The following is a 26097-nucleotide window of genomic DNA, read 5'->3' as shown; positions in this document are numbered from 1 at the left end:
GGAGATATTAAATAGGAAAAAAGGAGAGCAGGAAAAAAAAGTCAGAGGTAAAGCCAAAAGGGTCCTTTAAAACGATATAACTTGCCCTTCTACAAGCTTTTTCTCCTCTTCCCTCCCTTGAAATAATCCTCATCATTGGTTTATAGTCCCAGGTTTTTTTTTTTTTTTTTTTTAATCTGGGGATTAGAAAGTGAGTAGGCAATACTAAGACCTAGAGGGCAAAAGAGAAGTGTCCAGAGGATGGAGGAAGGGCAGCATGAGGTAAAGAGATTTCTGGAAATGAGTTCTAGAAATTTCCCTAGATGCTACTTAAAAGGCAGTAGCTTTCTTATGACAGTAACTGACCATAATTCTTTGTAGTTACATATTGGCTTTTCTCATAAGAGCTTAAATCCATTCACTCTTCACAAGTTCCCTTGACCTCAGGACAATCACAGTGAAATAGGTAGGATGACATATTTAAAACCAGGGAGGTAAATGGCTCTTCATCCTTAGGACAGGCAATCACACCCAATTAGGCAATTTATTAGAGAGGCTCCATTGTATTTAGATTTCTTTTACAGAACCTAATTGATGGAGCATCTCATGAAACAGGTGCTCCTCTTTAGCTTTTTAAAAAAGTATTTTCCTTCACAAAAGAAAAACATAATAGTTAAATTTAGAATTTAGGGGAAATCTCCAGTAATTTCCACATACAAGTTTTGATCCACCTCCCCCTTTGTAATCCTGGCACTGAGCTACTTGCAGGGTGGCACTCTTTAAGTAGCAGCTGTTGATGCTAAAGTGTGTGTGTAAGACAAAAGCAATGAGTCCTAATGATATCTGGCTTAATTTTTCCACTGCAGTTTTGTCTTAACAATAACAACAGTAATAATTTCTATTATTTTCATAGTGTTTTAAAGTTTGTTATCTCATTTGATCCTCATAACAACCCTGTTAGGTGCTATTATTATCATTCTGTTTTACAAATAAGAAAATCGAGGCTGAGAGAGGTTGCATAACTTGCCCAGAGTCATTTGCCCAATTAGCAAGTGTTTCAGGCAGGATGGTTTTTAAAGATGGATCTTTTTTGAAGTTTTTTTTCCCCCTTAATGCCCCTGAGATAAAAAAAAAAGGAGGCAAAAAAGAGGAGAAAATAGAAAGAATTAGAATGAAGTATTTTGGTGTGAAGAATGACTTACATTCTGGATATATTTGTCCTCCAGCTGTATAACTGATAATATTTTTATTTGGAAAAGAACAGTTTCTTCCCAAGAAATGAGAGGGCTTGAATTTACTTGGCTCTGATTGGCTCCATCAGCTGTTCACGTTATGCTCATAGTATGGTTGAAATTACCCTGTTATGGGAATCGTTCTGGTTTCGAACTAATACAGGCTTGGACTTTTTTCTACCCCTTCTGAATGATGTACGCTGTCTGCCCAAACACAATTTTCTTTAGCGATCCTTGTTTTGGCAACTGTCTGCTGATCCTCAAATCACTTACCGCTGTTTGGTCTGCAAAAGATCTCCCCGTTACTGTACGTACATTCACAGTGACTATTCACTTTCCTCCAAATAGGGATTCAGGAGCTGAGTACTTAGACGATCCCATTTGCAAGCTAATAAGGGCATATGAAACAAGTCCCCCGAAGACTTTCCGGTGCCCTGTGGACAGAGTACAGAAAAGACTCTGGAGTTTATCTTGTTTTGCCACAAAAGAAAATTGGAGCTGGAGGTGGGGAATGAGAGAAGAAGAGGAGGAGGAGGAGAGGAAAGAGTAGGAAGGAGTTCTTCTTTCTGGGTGATTGTCAGGGACAAAAGAGCTTACCTTACCGTGAGTACAAAACACCGATTCCTGTTTGCTCCTCATTTAAACAAGAAGCAGGAGGAACCGGTTGGCTTTAGTAACCTTGTATCTGGGGTTCAAGCTTTTGCCTTTGGCTAAAAGACAGCCTCCTGGAGCTGCTGCTGTGTTAACAACTCGGTTTCATTGCTTTCTATCTGCATCACTTTCTCCTTCTTTGGAAGCTGTTAGTGATAGGAAACCCGCTCCTTGTCAGTAACCAATCCATGGTATGTTTTCCTTCTGTTTCTACAGCGCTATAGAGAGCGTTGAGGACTCCTCCCCATGCCTCACGCCTCCCCCCTACCCCCCCCAAGACAAAACCAAAAAAAAATCAGCTTTTTAAATTGTTAGCGTTTCAAGCTTTTCAGTATTCACACTCCAAATGTTGCATCTTACTGTGGCTTTGTAGAAAGAAAAGGATTTAATGGATGTTATTTTTAACAGCAGCTGGGATAAAGGTGGGTATTATCGCTAATACTGGAGAGGCAGCCTCCGGACTCAAGCGTTTGATAAAGAAGGGGGTCACTGGGTTCCTAGAAGCTGATGAGCACTAACCCACCAGCTGCCTTACAGCCCGAGCTATAATTTGGCCTGCATCCTACGTGAACTTGGGTTAATGCCATTGTTTCCTCGCAAAGAAGCCTTTTTATTTACTGAATGCTTCAGTTGCTTTGTGACTGGAGAAGAATCGTGCAATAAGAAGCTGTGCTGTCTGGTTGGGAGAGTCTGTTGAACCCAGAACAGCCAATAGGCCAGGGCTGAATTTCCTACTCTGATCACATCAAAGAAGAGTAATTAACTTGCCCAGAAGGCATCTCAACTTGGTAATGACTCCAAAAAATATATATAAATATATGTCTATGCAGAATGGGTGTTTCTGTAAACCTCCATATTCAGAGGCATTTTCTTTTGCTTGCAGAATGTTTCTTATCAAATAGAGGAATGCAGGAGTCGGAGTAGCTGTGTGTACCCCTTTTTGATTTGAGTCAGTACTGAAATGGGGATTTTATTGGTGGTGCTGAAAAGGTTTAAGAATGGACTTGATGTTGTTTCTGTTGCTTTATTGTTCTGCTGCAACAATACACATGGCATGGATTCTCAAGTTGTAAAGGTGCAGGAAAGAGAAAGTCGAAAAGAGAATAGAAGATTAAAGAATATCTCTTTAGGCTTCATTGCTTTTTCTCATAGCTTTGAATTTGGATTTGGATCTGTTCAGGTATCAGAAACTTCAAGTCAGGTTAACGTTATATTGGGATGAGTCTGATTTGATAGGGTGACCTAGAAAGGAGGCTGATAGGTGATTCTTGTTGTCTACCCATAATATTCGCTTGCTTTTGATATGGCTCAAGTATTTACTGGTTTGATATTCAGATTCTGTTATCTTTCTGTCTTTATTTAACTTTTTCATTTGTTACTATTCGCAATCTTAGACTGATGAGTATCACAGGACAGGGACTGGCTGTCATTCTCCCTGCCATCGATTAATTTAATATTATGTGGATATAGATGATATAGATGATTAAGATCGTAGATTTAGAGCTGCAAGAGACTTTAGTTCAACAACTTCACTTTACAGATGAGGCAACTAAGGCCTAGAGAAAGGAAGTGACTTGCCTAAGGTCACCTGGGTAGTTAGTGGTAAAGATCCTCAATGCTTATAGCTTTGATCAAATGAGATAATATTTGGAAAATGCATACCACAGCTGGCACATAGTAATTGCTTAATAAATTTTATCCTTCCCCTCAACTCTATATCCAGTGTCCCCTCCACTCCCCTAGGGTGCCCTGTTATTGATGAAGAATATGACTTTATCTAATATTTTGGAAAACATTTTTGTAATCTTGTTTCCCTAAATATATAAGATGGGGAAATGATATCTGTGATCCAGTTAAAGTCACAGGATAAATAAAGATTGATAAAATGATACTGAAATCTTTGGATAATTTACCTTGTTAAATAAATGCTATTATAATGTGAGTGCTAGCCACACAGATTATAGGGTAAAGTTGAAATTATAAAGACTGAGCAAAAGATATTAAGATATTATTTATAATAATTAAAGGTATATGCCTTAGAGAAGACATTTATCCAGACTTAGGAGTAGGTTCATGATGCTTCACCTTCATCAGTTCAGTCTACAGTAAGGAGCCTTAGTAAATGCTTATTGGTTGATCAGTTGATCAATTGATTAGGCATTAGGATTTTTACCCCCAAAGAGATGACATAGTGGACTACTCTTGGTTTTTGTTTTTTTTTAATTTCTAAATGCAGTTATCGCTATCTTCTAGTTAATTGATAGGTTCACTCATATCATTTCTAACTTAATGGCTTATGGGCCAAAATATGAGTAATGAGTTTTCACTCACTTGACAAAAGGCAGAAAAGACCATTCAATATTAGCTGAATGGAAGGAGGTAATATATAAAAAACAGATGAATCACCTGAAAGTACATTTATATCACCATTCCTCTGCAGTATCTCCTTGGTGCTGTTAATGGTTTTTTTTTTAAAGTAACATCCCATTAAGCAAATGTTTCTGACATCCCAGTCTGTTGCTATAGAAATGGTAGTGTCAAAAGTTCATCCATGAATGTCCTTTTGAAGAAAATACTAAAACTCAAAAGGACATTTTAGAAGTATTAGAAAGAATTTTTTTCAATATTTGTGAAATCCCTTTGAGATAATAATATACCTTCCAGGAAAAACAATTCTTGAGGTTTTCTCCAATTCAGGTATCCTTTGCTTGTAATTTTGTCTTTAAGAGACACTCCCTGTCCAGTATCTCCAGGGGCTGCAGTTTTGTTGGTCTGGGTATTCTCGATTCTCAGTCAGAGTACAAACCTTCTCTGACATAGATGGTCTTTGAGATTTGCAGTGTCAAAATACTGAACTCTGTCAGGGTCATCCTAGAAACAAATTTCTCCAGGCATAGTTAGGTCAGTCTTTGGACACAGACATAGAGGGTAGAGCTAAGCCTGTATTCAGTCTTTCTAAATATGTAGGACCTGCTGGGACTTGTGTTAGGCTGGCCTAGAACCCGTACTTAACCTCCACACTAGAATGAAATCTCAAAGAAGGACCATAGCAGAAGTCTGACCATACTTCAAGAGTCAAGTGGTTAGCTCTCCTGATTTATTCCGAATCTTATGAGTGAAAAGCATTTTGGCATCAAACTATTTTATCTTCCTACTCTATTCTTGTCATGAAATGGCAATCTTTGGCAATGAATGGAATATCATTTCCAAAATAACTTGAATTTGTAGAATAAGAAAATAAACCAGACGGGTAGGAGAAGTGCACTGTCTTAAACCGTTAGATTAAGAGCTGGAAAGGACCTTTTGGATACTGAATGCAGTTACTCCCCTCTATTTTATAGATGAGGTTATTCAAGCACAGAGTATAGTTAAGTAATTTGCCCAAGAAATTGGGATTTGAACGCAGGTTTTCCAGATTCTAAACATAATGTACTCTCCTTTACATTATATCATTTTCTCTTAGGACTAGAAACAATGTATTTTTTAATAAAATAAAAGACACTAAGGACTAGAATTCTACATTAGAATTACAAATGCTTTCTGAAGAGATAGAAGTTGTTTAGCTTTGTTTTAAAAAATTAACCAAATTTGCAAGTGTATTTATAAATGTATAATTATTTTTAAAGCAGTGGATTAGAAATAAAAAAGTCCCTTAAAAAAGAAACCAAACTACAAACTAAAATATTATTGTTGAGATTATCACTTGCTATATTATTCTCTTTTAAAAGGTAAACCAAGGCCTAGATTATCAAGTAACTGGTGCTCAAAGAGGGAGAAAAAGAAATCAAATGTGACAACAACTGAACCACCCTTCTTCTCTAACTAGCTAACACATTTAAGAAGAGAGCTGAGTATATAATAGTAGAACTACATGCTGAAACATATTTACTATAAAAAGAAATGAAAATTTACTTTTTGTGTGTTTATACTAGGAATTTCATTTTGTCTAACTCATATCTCATCCCTTCTTTTTTTCATTTTAGCTCTTTTGGAGAGGAGTATGGTTTAGAATTCTCCATGTTAACCATGAGTGTAACCCTGTCCCCCATGAGGTCTCAGGAACTGGATCCCATGGCTACTGATGCTTCCCCCATGGTCATCAATATGACCCCTACAGTGGAGCAGGGTGAGGGAGAAGATGAGTTGAAGGAAATGGAGTCTGACCAACGATATGAAAAGCCACCTCCACTTCATACTGGGGCAGACTGGAAGATTGTCCTCCACCTACCTGAAATTGAGACATGGCTCCGCATGACTTCAGAGAGGGTCAGGGATCTGACCTACTCAGTCCAGCAGGACTCTGAGAGCAAGCATGTGGATGTACATTTAGTACAACTAAAAGTAAGTAAATTCTTTGGGCTGTATGTATTCAGAGCATTTAGTAGAAAGCAAAATCCTTGAAGGCAAGAACTGTCTCACTTTTGTTTTTTACTTTCAATACTTCATACAGTGCTTGGTGATTGAAGTCTACAAAAGTTGGCAAGGTCACAAATCTTGCAAATCCTTGCTAGCTCTCCCTTTGTTTCCCTATTAATCAGGCTGAAAGGGCAGTAGACATGCACAGCTTACCCTAATGCTGATCATTGAGGAAGCTTTGACCTACTTTGTTTTTGACTCATGCTGGTTTGCCATTTTCTAGTCAGTCTGGTGGTTCCAGATTCCTGGTAATTCACCATATTGGTGTTTAGTTAGTTTGACCACCATTTTGATTTTAGACCTACTGTGCCTCAGAACTCCTAAACTCAACTGAACCACCAACTTCAGCCCCCTAAAAAATAAGAGATTAAAAGTTTGGGCTACCATGCTGAGTCCTATAAATTCAGAAGAGAAAAACTTCAAGGGGAAACATGGAAGTTGGTCTGGTAAAAATAAATGGGTCTGATGTTGCTTTCCTCTGAAAACTAGCCAGATAAAGGCAAGATTAAACATTTTCTAATTTTTTTCCCATTTATATATGCAGCTATTCTGGAGTAAAACTGAAATGCTAAGAATATATAACTTTATGGAAAGAAAACAAAAATAAATAACTTCTCAAAAAGATGAAAAAATGTTTAATTTTTTTATGTTTAATGTTTAATTAAAACATCAATTTGAGCTTTTTTATGAGCACATGGGTATATAAGTAGAGTACATTTGTCAAAGTTTCTGCCTTATTTTGAGATAATAAATTGGCCTTATGTGGCTAGGGGCACATGTGTTTTCTCTTTAGAATGAGTTTGTCCCCTCAGGTACTAATAATAATGGTGAATTTTGTCAGTGCTTTAAATAAAGGACCAACAGCAAGTTTATCAGATTTGCAGGTGACATAAAACTGGGGGAGGATTAGCTACCAAATTGTACATGGTCTAGATGCCAAAAGATCTTTACAAAGCTAGAGCCAATAGTTTAACGCTAAATACTTTGCACTCTGACTCCAAATGGAAAAACTAGGATGAATGGATGGAAGTTGCAAAAAGGCACATTTAGGTTTTATTAAAGGATAAACTTCCTAAGTGTGTGTGTGTGTGTGTGTGTGTGTGTGTGTGTGTGTGTGTGTGTGTGTGTGTGTTTAAAAAGAGCTGTTTTGGGAAGTAATAGTTTCCCTCTTCTGAGAAGTCTCTAAGTAAAAGGGAAATGACCATTTTAGAGGGGATTCTTATTTAGATTCAGGTTAGAATAGATGGCCTAAGATCCTTTAAACTCTGAGAATCTATGGTTCAAAGTAAAGGTTCTTTCATACTAAGCATTCTAAGGTTTGTTTGCCTCAGTTTTCTCATCTGTAAAATTGTGATAATAATCCCACCTATCTGCTATGGTTGTCATGAAGTACAAAATGAGATAAAAACACTAAAGCTTTTAGTAAAGCACTTTGCAAATCTTAGATTTCTATGTAAATCCTGTCATCATCATCATCATCATCAATAATATTATTTTTGTCATTATTGAACCTTATGGTTTCTGGAATCTTTAAAAAATAACTTAAGGATAGCTAAAATGCAGGTTACTTTCAATAGCTTTGATAACAATAAATTAAGATTTCTTTTCTCCAGTTCAGTAAACATTAGGATCCTTGCCACAGTTCAGTGGAGCTATAATGCCTATATTACATGGAGTATTATATTTTGAATGGAAAACTCCTATAGCATTCTTCTATCTTCCACAATTTTATTTATTAATTTGTTTTTTTAAAACTTTTACCTTCCATCTTAGAATCAATACTATGTATTGGTTCTAAGGCAGAAGAGTAGTAAGGGCTAGGCAATGGGGGTTAAGTGACATGCCCAGGGTCACACAGCTGGGAAGAGTCTGAGGCCAAATATGAACCTAGGACCTCCTGTCTCTGGGCCTGGCTCTCAATCCACTGAGCCACCCAGTTGCCCCCTTCCACAATTTTAGAAGGAAGATAAAGACAAGATATCAAGAAGAATAGGACAAAATAATATTGAGAGGGGTCCTTATAAGGGATTATTTCTTGAATCACACAGTCTCTTCTTGAATGATGAAAGTGACTTTACTGGACACTGATTTTTATATTCATCCAGATAATGAAGCTTATTTATAAACATCCTAGAAAATTATTTATCCAACCTCAATTTTAATAAACATAATAACAAGGAACTCACCACCTAATGAAGCTATGAATTCCATTTTTAGATGGTTCTAGGTATAAAGTTTTTCTTGTTTTAAACCAAAATTTGTCTGCCTATACCTTCTAATTGTAATCTTAGCTCTTCCCTCTGATTCTAAGCAAAACAAATCTAATCCCTCATCCACAGAATAACCCTATAAATATTTGAAGATGGAATTATATAATACACCTTAAATCTCTCTTGTCACATGAAATGCTATAATTGTAGCTTTTTTCTATATAGAAGCAGAGCCCAGGAGCCCTAAGGGGAAAAGGAGAAAAGAAATAAATATTTATATAGCTCTTAGTACAAGAGAGGGTACTGCTTAAATGTTTTATAATTACTATTTCATTTGATTTTCTCAGCAACCCTATGAGATAAGTGCTGTTGTTATATGCCTTTTACAGGTAAGGAAACTGAGGGAAACAGAAGTTAAGTATCTTGCATAGACTAGACATGGGCTCACATCTTCCAGACTTTATCTACTACACAACTTGGTTGCTTCTAAGCCCACTTGGAGGCTCAGAATGGAGGGGGAAATGATTCTTCAGAGGAGGAATTTGCTAAAAATGAATTTCACAATTTTGCCTAAGGTTGACTTTGGCCCAGTTGAGAACTAGTCCCTGAAGGCCATGCTGAAAAACTCCACAGTTATACATTTAAATAAAATAAGCTGGAGAGAAAAGACTACCCACTCTGTAGAGGTCTGAGGTTGTTTGTCCCAAATCTCTTTCATCTTCAGTCTTGACTAAGCTAGAATGTTGCTGTGCTTTGTGTGTCCAGAATTGGTCCAGAGCCATGGTCAAAGTATCTCCTCCTGAACTTTTGTTGAATCTACTCAAACTAGGGGGTCACTTGAGATAAAGCTAGACTCATAGGACAGTTGTAGAAGAGACCTTAAAGGTCCTTGGAATTAGTGACAGAGTCATCTGGCTTTCAGGAATTGAGATGGTGGGACCTAGCTTGAACAAGTGCTTCCCTCAAAGTTTTTGGTCATCATTGTATGATCCTTAAATAGACACCCTTTACTATTTTTACCCTTTATTCTACGGTCATTTGCATGTAATAAGCTTGTCAATATATTGGTAAAAAGGATCCACTGAAGGAAAGCAGGGGTACACATTCTCATGAAATATAATAAAAATTACCTCTTTGAAAGAATTTCCCTCCTGATTTCTTTCTCTTTTGTACATTTTGGACTTATCCTCATACTTTGCTGTTTGGGGCAAGAATTTGCATTTTAATAAGAGATTTCTTTTTGTATAATGGTTCTTTTGGGGGAAAAGCATTATAAGGTAGATGAATTAAAAATATTCATTTAATTTTTAAATTAATGTTAATTGTGGCATTTATTAATATTTAAAATGAATATTCCTGTTAAACTTTAGTGAGAAATGGCAATACCAGCAATATGACAATACTGGCAATATGGATAGAAGCTATGTCATAAGCTACAATTTCATTTGGCAAACTATTTTTAAGTCTATTCTGTTGAAAGGACAATTTCATACACTGTAAAATAATCTAATTGGTATTACTAAAGTGGATACAAATAAAGCAAAATTACTTTTATGGAACAGTATGTTGTGTCTTTTTCTCAACATAAAAGACAAATTTGCAAATGCACACATATTAATGAGTAAGAACCAAATACAGATTGATTTCCACAGCAAGTAATATTTGTAGGCAGATTCATTAATCAAATCTACAGTCATGGGTAATAGTTTGTTAGATTAAATAAAACCTTAGACTTTGATCGCAAACTTCATCAGGTGAAATTACAAAGTCAGTATTATTCTCTTAACGTGAAGAGTTGTTGCTCTATTCCATTCTCCTGTCAGCCAATAAAGTGATTTTCTTATTTTCTTAGACCTGATCTTGCTGCCTGTCTACTCAGTGAATTTCAGTTATTTCCCTTTGCCTTCAGGATCAAATACAAAATGCGCTATTTGGCATTCAAAAGCCAGTCTAGTCCCTTCTTGCCTTTCCATGCCTTACAATGCAGTATATACCTTTCAAACCAGTAATATTGGCCTCCTGGTGGTTCCACCAACAAGAAACTCCATCACTCTAAGAATTTTCTCTGGCGGTTCCCTATGGCTAGAATACTCTCCTTCTTCCACTCTGACTATTATGACATCCCTAGTCTCCTTTAAATCCCAACTAAAATCCTGCCTTCTATAGGAAGCCTTCCCTAATCTCTTGCCCCCCCCCCCATTTATTCAGTACATAGCTTGCTTTCCATATATTTGTTTACATGCTGTCTCCCCCGTTAGAATTTAAGCTCCTTAAGGACAGGGACTATCTTTTGCTTCTTTCTGTATCCCCAATTTAGCACAGTACCTAGTAGGCATTTAATAAATGTTTATTGATTGATTCTTTGATTGGTATAACGTTGAACAGGTTAGTTAAAGCAAACACAAGATTATAAGAAATAAATGTTCTAATTGTTCCATTGTAAAGACATCTTATTTTCAACTCTTGTTGTTCAGTCTTTTTCTGAGTCATGAATCTTCATGACCCATTTGCTATATTCTTGCCAGAGATTACTGCAGTGGGTTGCCATTTCTTTCACCAGTTCATTTTACATGAGAGGAATCGAGGCAGACAGGATTAAGTGACTTGCCCAGGGTCACACAGCTAGTAAGTGTCTGAGGCCAGAACTCTGAGTTCTGTATCCACTGAAAGAGTTATAAAGAGGCATAAAATAATGACCTCAATATATGAAAAAATAATAATGAGTGAAAATTGACCTTTTCTTCAATCTAAAAGCCTTACTTTGTAACCTCCTAGCAACTTCCAAATGATATCAGGCTGCCAAATTCACACAGCAAGCAATTTCGTGTGGAAATGCCTCTTTTCAACATAGAAAACCTGACTTACTAACACTTCCCTCCTCAAAATGAAGTATTAATAGAAGGATAATATAAGAATGTTCTTCCCTACTTAGAACATTGGCCAACATTTGGTCTCTACTTGGAATGCAAATTTATATATGTGTATATATTTAGTGTTCTCAGAATTTTTAATATTCTTTTTCTAACATGTTCCAGAAATATTAAATATAAAGCCCCAAGGAGAACATTTAGGATTGAAGAATTTCTGACTTCTGCATGTGTACCACAACTGGCCTTGGGGGGGGGGGGACCAGTGCATTCACAGTACATTTGCACTTTTGCCATCACTTTCTTCATTCTGAGAATCAACAAAATAATAAATTGAGCCCTAACTTGTGGCTTCTGCTGATTTCTGAAGTATCAATGCTCACATTGAAAATTTAACAATCTGTTCTCGCTAGTCAGTCTCAGCTGGCTTCAGCATTCCTCTTGAGATATGTGATGGCAGTAAGTTTCTCCTCACTTTTATGGCACTGAATTGAACTTATGTTTTACAGCTTGTTTTTCTTGTGGAGTCAGTGCCTTTTCATGGGATTCTAGTATTTAGAAACGAAAGGGACCTTAGAGTACATTTCCTGCAGCCTCCTTATTTTACAGATGTAGAAACTGAGGCCTAATGTGGCTAGGTGGCTTGTGCAAAGTCATTCAGGTAGCCAGTGACAGAAGATTGGAATTTAGATGTTCTGGCTGTTTTCAATGTTCCTTTATATCATGCTGCCTCTTTGCTAAATGGTCCAATGGCTAATTGACCTTTTATGCTGAATCAATAAATAATCTGTCCTCTAGTTAGTGACTTTGCCCCCAGGACTTCAGGGACCAGTGTAATAAACTTTGTCTGGTTTCCTGATCTTCTCAATTGATTTATTTTTCTTATCAAAATTTTAAGGTATGCTTTTATTCTCTAAAACAAACATGTTGATGAAGTTTAAACTTTCCAGTAAATCCCATGGTTCCATATAACCACCTTTGTGCAAATACCTGAAGGCATGAATATTGTAGTTAGTTAAAAAAAAGACAATCCCAAAGAGAATAAAGATTTCAAAAAATTAAATAATTCAAATACATTTCTGGGAACTTTTCCCTACCATTTTCCCCTCCTAGCTTCTTTTAAAAACTGGAAATATTATATGAATACTTTTGCTTCTTATTACCTAAATATTCTTTGCTAAAAATTGTGAACAGCCATCTGGACCCTTTTTAAAAAAAAAAAAAAGAAAGTTATTTTTTGCTTTCAACCTCAAAGCTGCCTTGTTCAAGGAAACCAGACTAAACCTTAAAAGGTTTGGTGTTTAGCTCAAACCTCTGGACTGGGAGAAATGTGTTGTTTTTAAATGAGACATAGTGAATTCCACTTCTTGATTTCTTTCTCAGGGAGTTTGTTATGGTTCCTATTTTTGGAAACGTGGGAGGGAAATATAAACCTTCCATACTTTATTGAAGAAAGAGAACAAACTTTAAAACTATTCATGGTAAATAATAATTCACATTTCTCAATAAATATTTATTAAGTATCTACTATGTATCAGACATTAAACTCTTTGTGTTATATAGAGTAACATTTATAAATACTAGGAAGTCCTTGCTTATAGGCTAGGCTAGTTTTGCCCTAATAAGGTAATGAGAGTTCAGACTACATTATCCATGCCAGTGAAGATGTAGATATAGCAGGCATAGTAGTTTACACCTGTAATCCCAGCTATTGAGAAGGTTGACCATTTTCAGCCTGAGTAAGACGCAGAGACCCATTCTTTAAATTAAAAAAAAAAAAAAGACATAGCATGGTTAAATCTAAAATCCCTCCTTAATATCACTTTGAAAATCAGTTTCTTTATTCCCACCAGAGATTGGTAATGACTTCTTTCCATGCTAAATTCAGGTTCAGAAAGCTATTTATCCCCTTGTCTGGAAGTGATCTGTTCCTTCTTATTTTAGTACTTAAAAATAACTCTTACCTTATGTCTTAGAATTGATACTAAGTATTGATTCCAAGGTAGAAGATTGTTAAGAGCTAGGCAATTGGGGTTAAGTCACTTGCCCAGAATCACACAGCTAGGAAGTATCTGAGACCAGATTTGAATCCATGAACTTTTCTCTCTAGGAATGGCTTTCTATCCATTGAGCCATCCAGCTGCCCCATCTTAGCACTTTTAATGGACCCAGACTTTGTTCCTTTCTCCCTTTTGTTTATAAATATTTATAAATATACATTATTATTCTATCTATGTTGTTGTTGTTCAGTTGTTTTTTGTCCAACTCTTTGTGGCACTATATAGATTTTATGATTTATAAAAATTTAATTAAAAATTCCCCCATTATATGTAAAAATAGTTTCAACATTTTCCAAATATATTGTCTTAAACTCTCTCCTTCCTTCTCCACTCCCCTAATACTCCATGACTTGAGATGATAAGCAATCTCATATATATATATATATATTAAATGTGCAATCATTTAAAACATTTCCCTTATTAATCCTTTCATGGAAGAAAACTTGAATAAAATATAATGAAGGAAATAAAATTTTTTGCTTTGATCTGGATTCATACTCTAACCATTCTTTTCTCTGGAAGCAGATGGCATTTTTCATCCTGAGTTCTTTGGGATAGTTTTAGATCACTGTCTTACTGAGAATAGCTAAACTATTCACTGTTGTTTATTCAACAGTATTGTTTTCACTGTGTATAATGTTCTTCTGGTTCTGCTTATTTCACTGTACTTCAGTTAATATCTTTTCAGATTTTTCTGAAGTTCTACTGCTTATTATTTCTTACTGCATAATAGTATTCCATTATAATCATATAAGTTGCCCAACCATTCCCCAATTGATAGATATCCCCTCATTTTCCATTATTTTGCCTCCACAAAAAGAACTACTTTAAATATTTTTGTATATATAGGTCTTTCCCCTTTTTGCTTTTTATCTTTTTTTGGGATGAAGTCCCCCACATGCCTCTTTTATATAAAATAATGTATCCCATTCTATTTTCCCCTTCCCCTTCCTTCCAATGCATTTCTTCTTCTCAGGCCTTATTTTAATTTAATTAATTTATATAAAAATCCTTACCTTTCATTTTAGAATTAATGTTGTGTAATTGGTTCCAAGGCAGAAGAGTGGTAAAGGCTAGGCAATGGGAGTCAAGTAACTTGCCCAGGTTCACACAGCTAGGAACTGTCTGAGGCCACATTTGAACCTAGGACCTCCTGTCTCTAGGTCTGATTCTCAATCCACTGAGCCACTCAGATGCCCCAATTTTATTTTATTATTATTATTTTTTTACATTCTCCCATCATATTGAACTCATATCCTTGCCATCTGTCTAATATATAATTCTTCCAAATGCCCTAATAATGCTAAATTTCTCATAATTACAAGAATAATTTCTTATATAGGGATGTACATGGATTAACTGTACTGAATGTCTTGTATTTGAATCAGATTTTCCATTCAGCTCTGGTCTTTTCATCAGAATGTTTGAAAGTCCTCTAATTCATTGAATATTAATTTTTTTCTCCTGAAGAATTATGCTCAGTTTTGTTTGATAAGTGATTCTTGTTTCAAGTCCCACCTCCTTTGCTTTCTGGAATATCATATTCTGGGACCTCTGATCCTTTAATGTAAAGGCGACTAAATTTCGTGTTATTCTGAGCATGGCTCCATGATATTTGAATTGTTTCTTTTTTGGCTACTTGCAATATTTTCTCCTTGACCAGGGAGTTCTGGAATTTGACTATAATATTCCTGGTAGTTATCCTTTTGGGATCTCTTTCCAGAGGTATTTGGTTGATTCTTTTAATTTCTATTTTGCCTCTGGTTCGTGAATAAGAGGGCAGTTTTCTTGGATAATTTCTTAAAAGAGAATGTCTAAACTGTGTTTTTTTTAATCATGGCTTTCAAATAGTCTAATAATTCTTAGATTGTCTCTCCTGGATTCATTTTCTAGTCCAGTTGTTTTTCCAGTGACATGTTTCACATTTTCTTCTGTTTTTTCGTGCTTTTAACTTTTTGATGTTTCTTGATGATGCATGGAGTTATTAGCTTTCATTTGCCCAATTCTAAATTTTAAGGCCTGATTTCCTTGAGTTAGCTTTTGTACCTCCTTTTCTATTGGGCCAGTTTTACTTTGTAAAGAGTTTTTTTTCTCCCTTCAGTGAATCTGACTACCCCTTTTTCCATATAGCCAATTCTGCCTTTTAAGAAGTTCTTCCCCTTAAGTGCATTTTTGTAAATCCTTTTCCTTTGGCTAATTCTGCTTTTTTTAGGATTTCTTCTCCTCATTGGATTTTTGTTCATCTGATACCAATTGGCCTATTCTGTTTTTTGAATTATTAATATCTTCAATATCTTTTATTCCTCCTTTACTAAATTGTTGATCCTTTAAAAATGATTTTCCTAAATCACTCTTTTCTTTTCATAGTTTTCTTCTACCCCTGTTATTTTATTTTAAAAATCTTTTCTGAGCTCCTCCATTAATTATTTTTGGGCTTGGAAGCAATTAATTTTTTTCTTTGAGCTTTTGGATACAGCAGCATTGGCTTTGTTGTCTTCTCCAGAGTTTGTATTTTGATCTTCCTTGTCACCAAAGTAATTTTCTTTGTTACTTTTTTTGGTAGTTTGCTCATTTTCCAGCCTTTGTCTTTTCTTTTAATTTAAGAAACTGTTAAAATTGGACTCTGTTAACTCTGGTGAAAGGATCATTCCAAGCTTCAAGTCCTTTGTGCAACTAATTTCAGATCTGACTGAAGATTTATCTGTTTTCAGCTCTTCCATGGTGCTATAATGTAAGGAAAAGTGTATTTAATATGCCTTTGGCTTGTGCTTTTTTCTGTGAGTGATCACAAATGTTCTTTTACCCTTTGGAACTGTGATCAGGATCCCTTGGACTCCTGTGGCCACAAGTGTTGGTATTTGCTAGTACTTCCTCTCAGTCTGAAATCTCTCTCCAGGACTGCTTCCTGGTTCTGTGTATGAGCAATGCAGCCCAATTCTTGTTCCCAGAGCTGGAAAGGGGACCTCTGTAATCTCCTCCTGAGCAATTGTCTAACCCCCATTACCATCTGCAGCTGAGAACTCCAGAAACCTTTGCTACTGCTTGAGCTGTACCCAGGGCCCATTGCTGTGTTAGGAGCTGCCTTGGTGGGCTGCTTTGGGCTCCACTTTAACCCTGGTGCATTAGATCCCATGTTCTGATCTTCTTAGTTGTTTTGGGTTGAAAATTACTTCACCCCACCTTTTTGTGGGTTATGCTGTTCCAGAATTCCTGCTGTGTTATATCATAGGTTTTTGGAGGGTAATTTGGTAGCAACCAGATGAGTCTGTATACTTCCTCCATCAATTTGGCTCTGCCTCCCAAATTTGGGGTTTTCTTGGCAAAGATACTAGAGTTATTTACTATTCCTTCTCCAGCTCATTATATAGATGAGGCAATTGATACAAATAAGGTTAAATGATCTAAGTCACACAGCTAGTAAGTGTCTGAAGTTGGATTTGAACTCGGGTCTTTCTGACTCCAGGCAGAGCAGGATATCTACTGAGCCACCTAGCTACTCCTATATTGCCTAATATGTACTAATAGTTCTTTATCTACCAATAATGTACTTGATTTTTTTCTACCACATTTTAGGTGCTTCATAGATATTTGTTTGAATGGGATTCAGTGGCCTGACTTGAGTTTTATCTTTAATCTTCATCCTATAGAGAAGGAATGGATAGTCAATGAAAGGTCAAAAGTCAGCGCATGAGAAGAAATCAGCTCTCTAATAATATTATTTTTATGTTCTGAGCATTACAGTTTTGAGAAGTTAGTTTTTTTCTCTAGGAGTAATATATGTTTCATTGCAGTAGTGGACAGAGTTAACTTCACAGCCTTTTTCTTTGCATGCTTAGAGAAGACTCCTCTATGAATTGGCAAACAGACATGTAGTAAGAAGGGAGGGATTGAAGTGGTAAAGCATAATTGCTCATAACTTTCCTGGCCTTCATTCAAACTGTTGGGGCTGACAATATTTTCTGTGTAAAGGAAATTTTGCATATTAGGGATATCTGCTACACTTCACATGGACAGATGGCAAAGAGGAATTGGAGTACAGGGAATTTCTTTAAGCAGGTTCCTAGCTTTCAAAGAAAGTGTTCTCTAGTTGCTCATCTATGCAATGAAGTGATAAACATTCTAAGAAATAACTATTGCTATCAAGGGAGGCAAATACATTTGGTAGGATCAGAGAGACTAGATTATGTCTTCCCTTCTGCTCTCAATTATCTTGTCTTCTCACATTTACCAAAAATTCAAAAGCCCCCCCAAACAAAAACAAGGAAATCTGTACATTTGCCCTTTTGGCTAGTGTGTTCCCTTTCTTCTACTTTCTTCCTCAACCAAATCTTTTGAAAATATGATATGTAACCATTTTCTCCACTTTCTATTCATCGATTTGCTTCTTAACTCTTTGTAATCTGTTTTCCATTTCCACCATAACTACTTTTGAATATGACCAATAGTGGTCTTCTTGCCTAATCCAATGGATTTTTCCAAACTTTGTTGTACTTGAATCTATTGGCCACTTGCTTCATGAAACTCTTGTTCCTCTCTTTCTCCTTTTCTTTCTCTCTTTCTTCCTCTTTCTTTGTTTCTGTCTCTGTTTCTGTCTCTGTGTCTCTCTGTGTCTGTCTGTCTGTCTGTCTTTCTCTCTCGGAACAAGTCTTTGATCAGGACAAGGAAGATAATGCTGTAATGGTCACTACACAGAGTCATGCACAAGATACCACAAAGACACAAGTTCTGGGACTCTGGGAACATTATCTCTTGGAAAATATACCTCGAATAGGGATTTCCCCCTCTGTTTCTGAGATACAATTCTTCCTAGTTTCCACTTGATTTTATAAATGTCCTTCTCTGTCTTCTCTTTTGGTACCTGTTCTTTCTCCAGTCGTCTTACTGGAGATACCCTCAAGATTCTGTCTTTGACCCTATTTTATCCTGTTGCTCTATACTCCAAACAGATTGCCTTGGTGAACTCATTCATCCTCCACTACCTCTACTCTTAACTCTTTGTGGCTGACTCTCAAATTTACATCTTCACCAGAGATTTCTTATCTATTCTATTGTTTTTTCCAAAAAACCCTTATAGAAATACATCCATTGCTTTAAAGAACATCTCTACTTGAAAGTTCTCTTTCAGCCATTCAGATGTGTCTGACTCTTCATGACCTCATGCAGCATACTGTCCAGGAAGTTTTCTTGGCAAAGATACTAGAATGGTTTTCCATTTCCTTCTCCAGTTGAAGCAATAGTCTTATCAAAATATATCTGGGTTATGTCCAGTTCTTGTTACCATAACAAATTTTTCTTGCAATATTTTTAAAAGGACTTTGATAATCTAAAGGGGGTCTTAAAGGAGGGCAAGCAGAATGGTAAAAGATCTTGAAGTTATATAGTATGAAAATCATTTGAAAGAATTGGGGATGTATAGCCTGGAGAAGAAAATAATCTATTCAGATTAGACTATATCTAGGGGTATTATCTTCAGTTCTAGGAGCTGGGTTTTAAAAAATTATTAATAATTTAAAAAGGGATCAGAAGAAGACAACTAGGATGGTGAAACTTCTTGAGATCACACAATATGAAAATTGTTTGAAGGCACATTGGGGATGTTTAACCTGGATAAGAGATTTATGGGAGATGTGATAATTACCTCCAAACATTTGAAGGGATATCCTGTGGAAGAAGAATTTGAATTCTTGGCCCCAGAAGAGAATAATTATGACAAATGATGTAAAGTTGAATATATTTCAGTTTAATGTAAGGAAAACTTTTCCTAATAAAAGCCATCCAAAAAGGAGACTGTTCTACCTCAGGAGAGAACAGAAGCCTTCAAGGAAAAGTTGAATGACCCACTTTTTTTTTTTGTATGAGATAATGGGAATTCTTGGTCAAGTGCAGGTGGAACTCAATTCCTGTGTTGAGTTCAAGCCCCCAGAACCAGCACCTTTCTGGGCTCAATATTAAATCTTTATGATTCTAAGTTCTTTCCACTAATCTCTGTTTTCCATCACAACAAGCTTAATCTGTTGAGTAATCATATAGCAATCTAAGGTTTTGACCCTGGGTACATAATTGCTCTTCTTTTGATGTTTATGCCTCTTGATTCCTAGTGCAATTTGCTTTCCAATACTCTATGCAGCCTCTAGCTCAAGCCTTTCCTTCTTCCTACGAGCCTATACCACCCCACATCTATTTCCTGCTCTCAACTATCTGTCATTAAATTGATGTTTGATAATAAATAGTTTAGGATTTCATTGTTATTTAATTACATATTGAATATTAGGAGTCTCTTCTTAAGGGTATATTGCTACCTTTTTTAAAGGCAGGAATCATAATCTGACATTGTTCATTTGGGAATAAAGCTCATGTCAAAGTTAACTGTTTAGAAGATATAGGAAAAGGCTTAAGTCAAATGGGGGAAGTCTCTGAGAGTCCAATTTAGCTACCACAAAGCCTATGATGGTAATCTCATGCACTGCCTTCCTTGAAGCATCTTTTAAACTCTCAGTCTGCATATTTTGGCTGTGAATTCTTATCTCACATATACTGAGTTATTTGACTTTTTATCATATTTTTGTTGTTGTTTAGTTCTTTTCAGTCATGTTAGACTCTTCATGACCCCTTTGGGGATTTTTCTGGGAAAGATACTGGAGTGGTTTCCTTCTCCAGCTCATTTTACATCTGAGGAAACTGAGGTGAACAGGATTAAGTGACTTGCACAGGATCACATAACTAGTAAGTGTCTGAGGCTGGATTTGAACTGAGGAAGATAAATCTTCCTCAATCCAGGTCAACCACTGTATCTACTGTGCCATCTAGTTACCCTTTCACCATATTAAAAGTAAATAGTTCAGTGAACATTAGATACAGCTTGGCATAGTGGGTAGGGCATTGGACTTGGAGTCAGGAAAACCTGAGTTCAAATCCTACCTGAGATACCTGGGCAAGTCATGCCACCTCTTTGAGCCTCAAGTTCCCCATATGTAAAATAAGTAAATGGAACTACATGTCCTTTAAGGCCTCTTCCAGCTCACAATTTGTTGTCCTTTCATATACAAGATCTTGTCTTTAACTAGGGTAAAAAATCCAAAAAAATAAAATAAAATAAAAATAATACTGACCTTCTAGAACTTTTTATTCTCTTAGTGAAATAAGGAATAGTATATTAGGAAAAGCAGGGAGGGGTGGTAGAATGGAAAAAGGAATGTTAAAAGAAAAGGTAGGATCATAGATTCCAATTTGAAAGGAACTCTAGAGCTATCTAAACTCTTTACTTTTGTGGATGAGGAGCTAGATTTAGAGAGATTGTGATTTTACCAAGGTCAAATGGGTAGTAAGTGGTAGTGATAGCTGACAGCCTAACATCAAAGGTGGAGACAAGGTAAAAAGCAGACAGAATTTTTCAGAAAAATACAGCAATCTGGGGCCATTTGATAGGGTTTAAAATATCCTGATGGGCTTCAGTAACTTGTGAGAATGTCACTGTAATATCTCATTATAGTGACTGATGTGCACAATGATGATTCTGAGTCATCAAGAAAGATAAAATTAGGTTTAGTAAACTATTTTTAAAGGCAGGGAAATTTCGAATACAATTTAAAAGTCTAAATCTAGTGAGCTCTTACATAGTAGGCGCTTTATGAGCCTTTGTCTAATTAAATCAAATTAAACAAATAAGAGGAGGAGATAGAAAAGGAACCTTGAGTTGAATATAATAAAATGAAATTTAAAAAGGACAGATATAAAGTTTTATACTTAGGCAACAAAAATGAGCTTTATGTCAACAGGAGTTGTTTTTTTTTTTTTAAAGCACTTGGCATATGCTAATTCCAGGTGTCTTGCTAAATGTTGGAAACACAAAACTAAAAATAACACAAGCCCTGACCTCAGGGCCTCTCTAGTATATCTAGTACACATTGGAGGAAGTGTGACTAGATAGTTCATTTGAAAAAGGCATAGAGATTTTCAGGTTCAATGAGTGAGCAGTGTGAATGAAAGGAGTAAATGGAAACTAATGGGATTTGGGAGTACATCATCAGGATGAGGGATAGAGAGTGGGGAAGAGTTCTACTTTCATTGCCCTCTGCCTTGGTTCTATATCTAAAACATTATCTGAAGTTCCACTGGCTATGTAGGTAGTAAAAGCTGGTACTGTGGAGCATTTAGAGCTTGGTTAGACATCGAGGGAACCAAAGTCATCCATTGCATCCTGAGCCATTGCCATGGGTACCATCACCCAGTACCACTTCTGGTACCATGTTTTAGGAAGGGCATTAGCAAGTTGGTTGTTGTCCTTTGTACTTGAGGATTTCTTTTGACTGACACACAAATTGGATTTAAGTGAAGTAGAGTTGCCCACAGCCTCACTCTCTTCCAGAGCCATTGAAGTCCAATGGCAAGACAAAAGTCAAGAAGACTGATGATGACTAGAGATGCAGTGGGTGACTTTAATGTCTAACTCATCTCTCAGTGCTCCATAGTTTCTACTGCCTTCATGGTCATTGGAACGAATTGTTCTTATCTGCCCCTTTTGCCAGGGAAGTCTTCACATGCTTTTGGACAACCCCATAACTCACCAGTGAATTTGAGGGCTGTCAGTTACTTTCATCTTGGTTTACCCTGCCTACTGGGAAGGTTTACCAGGATGTGGCCACTGTGTATGGTACAGCTTTCTGGAGCCACAGCTCAGAGGTGAGTGGCAGCTGGACATCAAAGGAGGAAAGCAACCCCTGAAAAGGGCACAGCAAGCCCTCACCCCAGAAGTACTAGTCTTCCCTGAATGCCCCATACATAAGCTAGTTAACATCCAAAGGAAGAGAACCAGAATGGTGACAAGTCTTCAAATTAATGCCAAGGGAAGATTGTTTGAAGCCTGTAGGGATGTTTAGCTAAGAAAAAGGAGGTCTAAGTGAGGATATTTATAGGATTCATAATTAGCATGGGGAGTATAATTAATATAAAAATAGCTACAATACAAAAGCAGAGCCCTGGTAGATAAAAGGAGTACAAAGTGCTGTATGAAAACCTTAAATATTAGGATAAAGAATTTTAAAATAATGCATTAATTTAAAATCTGTAAGTCTGACTCTTCTGTCTTGTTGGGTAGGTTTATTACAAAGTGCAACATTGTATAATTTCTCCTAGATGCTTAGCCTAAATTTCATTTTCATCTCATTGATCCTTCCAACTTTATTTTTTTCTTCTTTTTGATACAGAAAATCTCCTTCCACTTTTTGCTGTTGTCACATCTCTGTGCTCAGCTGTGATCATGTCTCCCTAGGTTGCTGCTTAGAACAGCTGTGATTATTTAGAGAAGATGTTCTTTCCATTTAATCTTTCCTCATTAGTCAATCATATTATACTTCCATTATTCATTTTTGTTTCTTTTTTTTTCTGGAATTTTCCCAAGTTTTCAACATCATTATGCTATTGGCATACTCCATACAGAATGTAGTCTTCAAGTTAAATTCTTGTTTGAATAGATGGGCAATGTATTATACCCCATAGGGACTGGCTTGGCAAGAATGCGATGATTGTGAAAAAAAACTTTAGGAATTCTTGCACCTGGGGTAAAATCAGTTGTGGCAAGATGTTACAGGCCAATGCTGACCAAGCCAGGCCCTAAATAGTGTAGGTTCAAAATGGGAAAGTCCTTAGATACCCAGAGTCCATCTAACAGTTAACAAAAGGATAGTATATATACCAAGGAAAAATATTTTATAAAGACAGACATCGGGGATAACCCAGCTCCCCTACCTCTGGTTGTCCATAGGAGTTTGCTGGACAAGTTTCAATTTGGGGCTGAAATGCTGTTTATGGCTTTCTTTACATTTAGGTGATCAGGAAGCAATGTCCAAGCCTTTAGTTGCCTGAGCCAAGTAACTCTCAAGGATAGTTTCAACACCTTTTAAGGCAAAGAACTAGTTCAGCCCACATAGTGTGGGGACTCTGATATATATTACTACTCTATTTCAGGTGGGTACAGGAAGGAAATGTGCCCCCTCAGGAAGGAAGGTCACCCCTGGCAAGATGTTGGCATTCTGGGAGAAAGCTCTGATTTTCCTTTGCTGCTTATACTTCTTATAGCAAAGCAGTTTTTAATCTAAGGGAGTGGCCAGATTGTTCTTATCTGCCTCTTTCTGGTTGCCTTTCTATGGAAAGAGTACAGCTTTTTGTCATTTTGGAAATTCTTCCTGGGAATCGGTTTGTATGAAATCTCTTTTTTATTTTTTTTAATTTTAATTTTTTCCCTTTTAAACATTATTTTATTTGGTCATTTTCAAACATTATTCATTAGAAACAAAGATCATTTTCTTTTCTTCCACCCCTCCCATAGCCGACACGCGATTCCACTGGGTATCACATGTGTCCTTGATTCAAACTCATTTCCATGTTGTTGGTATTTGCATTAGGGTGTTCATTTAGAGTCTCTCCTCAATCATATCCCCTCAACCCCTGTAGTTAAGCAGTTGCTTTTCATCGGTGTTTTTACTCCCACAGTTTATCCTCTGCTTGTGGATAGTGTTTTTTAGATCCCTGCAGATTGTTCAGGGACACTGCATTGCCACTAATGGAGAAGTCCATTACCTTCGATTGTACCACAGTGTATCAGTCTCTGTGTACAATGTTTTCTTAATTCTGCTCCTCTCACTCTGCATCAATTCCTGGAGGTCGTTCCAGTTAACATGGAATTCCTCCAGTTTATTATTCCTTTCTGCACAATAGTATCCCATCACCAACAGATCCCACAATTTGTTCAGCCATTCCCCAATTGAAGGGCATTCCCTCATTTTCCAATATTTTGCCACCACAAAGAGCATGGCTATGAATATTCTCGTACAAGTCTTTTTCCTTATTATCGCTTTGGGGTATGAAATCTCTTTTTTAAAAGAGATTTTTTTCTCCTTTATTTTCACCATTCTGAGATTCTTAATGACATCATCAATTTTTTAAAACAAATGCCATAAATTACAAAAATCTTCTGAAATACAAAATCCACATGATTGTAGCTATATCTCTAAAACACAGTTTTGAGAAGATCTCAGTCAATGATCCAGACAGATCTGGCAGAAATTCAAGCAAGTGTGGTCCAAAATGCATATATTCTAGAATTTTTTAAAAAAATAAGAACATCACATAATTTAGAAATAAAATGGTTACTTATGGCAGGGAAGAATGTTCCAAGCTTTTCAAGGAAAGACCTCAGTGATTTAAGCTACTAATTAAATTCTAGTCTCATGATTTTTATGACATTTCTACAACCTAATTAAAAGTTTTTTTCTTCTCCACTTCCCGTCTCTAGATCTGCCTCTAAATAGTGAAAATTTCTTAATTATTATCGTCATGACATTTCTTGTTGCTCAGACATATGATTTTTAAAAGTGTATCCTTTACCGATCCTAATTGACAGCTTTTTGACAACTTATAATGCTATCTGCTTCAACTAGGTACTAACTGCATTGACAATCCTTTTATTTCTGCCTAAAAGAATCTCTATCTCAGTTTCCACAGAAGCTCTTGCATACCTTCTTTTCCATCCTAAAGTTCCCCATCCTTCCCCAATACCATCAGCTGAGGACCTTGTCTCTCATATTTTACTAAAAAATTAAAGTCATTTAGGGAGTGTCCAACTTTTCCTCCATTTTCTTTATCAAAAACCTCTTTGACATTACCTTCTACTCTCTCCTTTTCCCCCAATCTCTAACAAAGAGGTAACCCTTTTGCTTTCTAAGATCAACCTTTCTAAATAATTTCATCCCCTTCTGTTTTCACGAGCAGATTCAATTTCAGTCATCTTCCCTTCCTTCCAAATCTTCAAACTTCTCTCTTTCAACTGGTTCTTTTCCTACTGTCTTCAGATATGGTCAAATCACCCTATCTCCAAAATGCCTTGGGTAGACTATACTATTTCTTCAAGCTGTCATCTTTTAGCTTTCCTTCCTTTCTCAGCAAAATAAAAAAAAAATTCTGCACTCATTACCTCTTCTTTTTTCCCTCTCATGCTTTAGGGCCTTGAAATTTGATTTTCAAGTTCATCACTCTCCAAAATTACCACCAATTTCTTAATTGCTATAATTATAATGATCTTTTCTCATTCTTAATCCATCTGCCACTTTTGACATTGTTGATCACCTCATTCTGAATATGCTGGGTTTTTGTGATGTGACTCTTTCCTGGTTCTCCTTCTATAAGTCTGAACACTTCTTTTTAGTCTTCTTTTCTAACTCCTCAATCCCAAGATGGTCCCTAATTTTCTACATTCTCTAAGATCCTGTCTCAGGCCTTCTCTCCTCTCTCTCTTTCTCCAAGAGCTATATCTCTAATACCAGCCTGTACCACATCTCCATTTGTAAGCTAGATGTCTTGGAGTCATGTGGAAAACTGAACTCCATATATTTTTAGACTTTCCTATTTCTGTCAAAGAAATCTTTGATATGTTTCTAGTGTCCCAAATTTTTAATATTGCCACAATCCTCGAATTCTTGTTTAAAAAGTAACCCCAAATACCCTGTTACTTATCAAATATTGCCATGTCACAATATTTCTCTCATTCAGCCCTCATCACCTTTCCCTTAGATTATTACATCATCTTTCTAATTAGGTTGCCTACTTCAGATTGTCATCACTTTTGTCCTTCCTACACACTTTTGGCACAGTAATTTTTCTTCAGGGAAGATCTGACTATAAAGCTCCC

General features: G+C 36.3%; 1 protein-coding gene across 5 annotated transcripts in view; it reads left to right on the top strand.

The window, feature by feature from the left end:
- The window catches only part of AKAP6 (A-kinase anchoring protein 6), a 616970-nt gene that overhangs the window by 113550 nt on the left and 477323 nt on the right, over positions 1–26097 (top strand). For 2 of the 5 annotated variants that reach the window (XM_007472509.3, XM_056810398.1), the window contains exon 2: positions 5846–6203. In XM_007472509.3, coding sequence (XP_007472571.2) covers positions 5880–6203 — 324 coding nt within the window. In that variant the 5' untranslated portion in view covers positions 5846–5879. Of the gene's footprint in view, positions 1–1278; positions 1815–2137; positions 2651–5845; positions 6204–26097 lie in introns of those variants that run through there. The other 3 variants (XM_007472510.3, XM_007472511.3, XM_001363723.4) reach the window with 3 other exon arrangements.

The sequence above is a fragment of the Monodelphis domestica genome, chromosome 1, assembly GCF_027887165.1.
Source record: "Monodelphis domestica isolate mMonDom1 chromosome 1, mMonDom1.pri, whole genome shotgun sequence".
NCBI classification, from domain to species: Eukaryota; Metazoa; Chordata; class Mammalia; order Didelphimorphia; family Didelphidae; genus Monodelphis; species Monodelphis domestica.
The sequence above is the reverse complement of the archived record's forward strand: the minus strand, read 5'-3'. Positions and strand labels throughout refer to the sequence as shown.